At 44.7% G+C, this 4011-nt stretch overlaps 1 protein-coding gene across 1 annotated transcript; it reads left to right on the top strand.

Moving 5' to 3' along the window:
- On the top strand, positions 1-3658 carry LOC103367070 (uncharacterized). The gene is made up of 2 exons (XM_008294983.1): positions 1-67; positions 2585-3658. Exons 1-2 carry the CDS (start codon positions 58-60, stop codon positions 3475-3477), a joined length of 903 nt encoding a protein of 300 aa, XP_008293205.1. The 5' UTR covers positions 1-57; the 3' UTR covers positions 3478-3658.
- The last annotated feature ends 353 nt before the right edge of the window (positions 3659-4011 follow it).

Here is a 4011-nt window from a genome sequence, read left to right as displayed (position 1 = left end):
CGTTTCCGTGTAAACTCACTTGCACTGGAGACGTTCAAGCTCAGAGCTGTGACTCCGATGCTAACCGGTAAGTTCCATGCAGGCGTTTTAGGCCACCTTTCCTTTTTTTCTCATATTTTGTTGTGCATTTACGTAACTTCTGGCTACAAGCTTATCCTCGTTGCCCTCAAGAATCCCTCTGCGTCTTGCCAGCTGTGGTTATAAATCATAAGTTGCCCTTTTGATCCGTCATACCTCAAATCCAACACAGCAAACTTATTTGCCTCTTTTTGAATCTTTATCTCATCTTTCATGAATTCCTTTCTGTCCAGAGTTTCTTGGCGGATTTCTTACAATATATAAAACAAAAGATGATGCGACGTCAAGATAGGTTTGGCGGACTGTGAAACCTTAAATGCTCTCTTGAGAGTTTTCATATCACAGCGTGTTAAAACACTAAAAATAGTGGTGGTAAGACATTAAGTTTTGATAGAAGGTCAAATGAGGCATTTCCATCACTTGTCTTTGTTCCTGTGAGCACGAATGCAGAAACTTTGTGTGTCCAACGAGAGTGGATCAGATGTGTGTTGGTGTCATCAGATCGAAGGAACACCCAGAAACAAAGGAAGCATCTTGTCAGCGGTCCTCTGCCCATCACGGTGTCAAAGTCATTTTGCCAGGAGAAGCTGTTTTAGCTGTATTTGTTGCACATCTGCGCTTCACTCTCTACTTCATCCTCCTCTACGATCCGCTTGAGGCCAGGCTGTCATCGACTGAATGAGTCACAGAACGCGATGACAGTGCGGCATGTCATTAAGTCTGAAACATCACACTCATGGACCGAAATGAAGCTTCTGTGATGTTCGGAGCGTCACTCGCTTTGGCTGCATGAAAACAAACGGAGCTTAAATCGAGGGGATCTCTGGGCGAGTTTGGGAATCACCCCACCTGGAGTACATTACGTCTCAGAAAACTGATTTATTTATTTGCACACTTTTGCAAAGTTTACATCACATATCCATCAAAGCGTTCTTTTCCAGCTGTCCAGCCTGGATGGTCGTAAAATGCTAATCCTGAATTTCACAGCTAGATTCAATAGTTGTAGGAGGGCCGTTGCTGCAGTCGAACCAAAGAAGAGGAGCAGCCGTTAACAGAGCTATGCTCAGCTTCACATTGCCGCCTCACAGCCTGCCTCCATCTCCAGTTTCTCACCCAGCTAACCTCAAGCGGCAAGGTCTGGTAAAGTGAGAAGAGAAATATTTCAAGTAGTTTAAATCAGACGCTCTGACGCGGTTCGTGTTGTAGCTGGACAAAGATTTACTGTCCACCAGCGCTGAGGCCTGCCGAGTTCAGCAGCTTCTGCTAATGTGTTTTGTCTCATTTTTTAAAAGTCTGAAGGCACAGTTATGTGAGAAAATCAATACCTCATGTGCGTACAGCCAAGCAATAGCTCGCCACATGATCCCCAGTAAAAAAAAAAAAAAACAATGTGTTGCTTTTACTCTGCAGTTTAAGAAACAAGGTACAAAGTTGATTAGTGAGCTTTGAAGGTGGTGGAAAGCAGATTTTGTTGCATTTGCACGGAGCCAGGAAATGTGTTTCCAGTCTTTGTGCTAAGCTACGCTAATTGGCTGAAGTTTTATATTAGATATACAAACAGAGAGAGAGAGAGAGAGAGAGAGAGAGCAGAAATCCTCTCGTCGAACCTCCACCAAGAAAGAAAATCAGTGTTTTCACCAAACTATTCTTTGAGCATTAGAGGAGGAGAAGAACGCTTTCAAATATCCAAGCAAAGATTGATTTCAACAGACCCTGGAGAGCAATGACAGCAGCACAAGTCTCCATGTTGTTTTATATCATTAAAGTGTTTGCATGTGGAGGCTCTGTAATTCACTGGATGTGAAAACAAACACTCCTGTTCGCTGAGTCAAAGTTTGTGGAACAAAGACCCCTTTAAACACTCGTGCGTTGGTCCAAATCTGTTTTTTCTTGGTGTTGAAATAGATTTGGACGACTTTCATGTAACATTCTAAGATTACAGCTATGAATCGATCGACCTGCATCACGACTGAGTTTAGAAAAGCGCTTTTTTTTTGTGCTGCTCTCAAACCAAACTGAATTTCCTGCCTGTCACATCCTGGCTGCCTGACAGCTCATATGGTGACAGGCTGTGGTTGAAGCCTCAATCTTATTTCCATCTCGGGCCGCGGAGGGGACTTTCTGTTCTTTCTGTCTGTCATTCTACCTCTAGTTTCGCGTGATGCCTGCCTACACACTCTGTTTCTTGCTGTTTCTTGTACATATAGCATTCTTTCAGCACAGCTTATCTATTTCTTTTCTAATCTGAAACAGGCAAGGAATGCAAAAGTATTGGTACGGAGGAGAGTGAACGTGAAACGCTGCACCATTTAAGGGAAATATTTATATCTTGCTTGGCTTTAACTGAACACGTTGGCAACACTTACTCAAATAAAAATACATAAATTAACAAATTATGTGAACAAGGCAGCAGTTCAAACCATATTCTGTTCACACAAAAAAAAAGGCTGCAGGGAAAGCGACGTTTCCTTTACTTTGACTCAGATTATTGCTTTTATCTTCACAGATCCCATGCAGACAGTAAATGCAGATTCAAGGGTGCCAGAGCCCACTAAGCAAAACCTTGGCATTCCTAAAGGCCACAAGAGAAGCCCCCTAGACTTTGAGGCTTTTGAGGCGTTCGCCCAAAATACGGCAGAGAACATTATCCAGTCATTTATAAGCCAAATGGAAATGGTGGAAGCTGAGGTGGCCAGTTTGAACCGAGACCATGAGATGTTGGCTGAAGACTTAGCGTCAGCGGTGATTGAGATTGCCTTGAGGGAAGTGTGTCGAGGTGGAAACGTCGAGGTTCCTGAGAGTTCAAGGTCAGCTGGCGTAAAGATGGATCATGAAAATGCTGAGAGGCTGTCTTTGGTGGATAAACCTGCAAAAGAAAAAGACTTGGACGCAGACATGGATCCGGTTAGAGATCTGCAGACTTGCAGCCAGCCCAGTCATCCGCCTCTATCCCAGTCACAGCTTCCCCTTGTGGGATCCCTCGACTACCCCGACGCCCCTCCAACCACCCCTCTCCTCCCCGAGCTGGAGCGGAGCAGACACAGCTTCGCACGAAAGCTGAAGGGAGGCTTGGCAAAGGTCTTCCTGCCCTCGCCTCCTCCGCCAACCCCGAAGGAGAAAGAGACGAGCTCAGACGCTGCCATCGGCGACCATCAGGTGGATTTAATGGAGCACCTGATGCATTCACTGTCCACAGAGGACCTGGCAAGACACAGTTTTGAAGGAGGAGCCAATATGGAGGCGTTTGCAGACGCTCTGTCATGTGATATCATGGACTGGGTCTTGAGGGCCAAAAACAGAGAGCAGACATCAGACGATGGCGACCTTCATCTATTAGCCCACCAACTGGCCAAAACAATCATCACCTCCTCCCTCGATGAAGCTAAAACGCTTGTCTAGCATGATTAACGGGTTCATGCAGGATGTGATGACCACTGCGAGGACAAATTTTCACATCCACCATGCACCACCTGGTATTCTCACTGAAATGTGATTTACTGCGATAATATAATTACTCTGAAGTTGTTTTCTTTTATGATCTTTTTCTCAATAAAGTTCAGATGCATCTCATTAAGATGAAGTGTTTACTTTTGGAACATTGGCTATTTATTGCAAAAACCGCCTGCTGATCGAATAAAATACACGGTGTGGTGCTTTTTATGTTTTGCGCGCCAGCCTCAGGTACTGGTCTCAGTCCAGCATGGATATAAAGGTCTCCTATCCTGGGATCCAGCAGCTACAACTGTACATGACCTTTAGATGGCAGCACAGGAGAAATGTTTCTGTGAGTTTTTACCATGAGGTCAGCGAGGTTAGCCGGTTTGGGTAGATGACAACAGCTGGAGTCAATTCAGCTCAGTTTTGACATAAATTAGCATTTGAAACTGTGGAAGCTTCTTTTGTCCGTGTGAACTGTTAGCAACTTGTTTGCGT

Source organism: Stegastes partitus, unplaced genomic scaffold, assembly GCF_000690725.1.
Source record: "Stegastes partitus isolate 25-593 unplaced genomic scaffold, Stegastes_partitus-1.0.2 Scaffold1011, whole genome shotgun sequence".
Classification (NCBI taxonomy): Eukaryota; Metazoa; Chordata; class Actinopteri; family Pomacentridae; genus Stegastes; species Stegastes partitus.
This window is presented reverse-complemented; position numbering and strand designations above follow the sequence as displayed.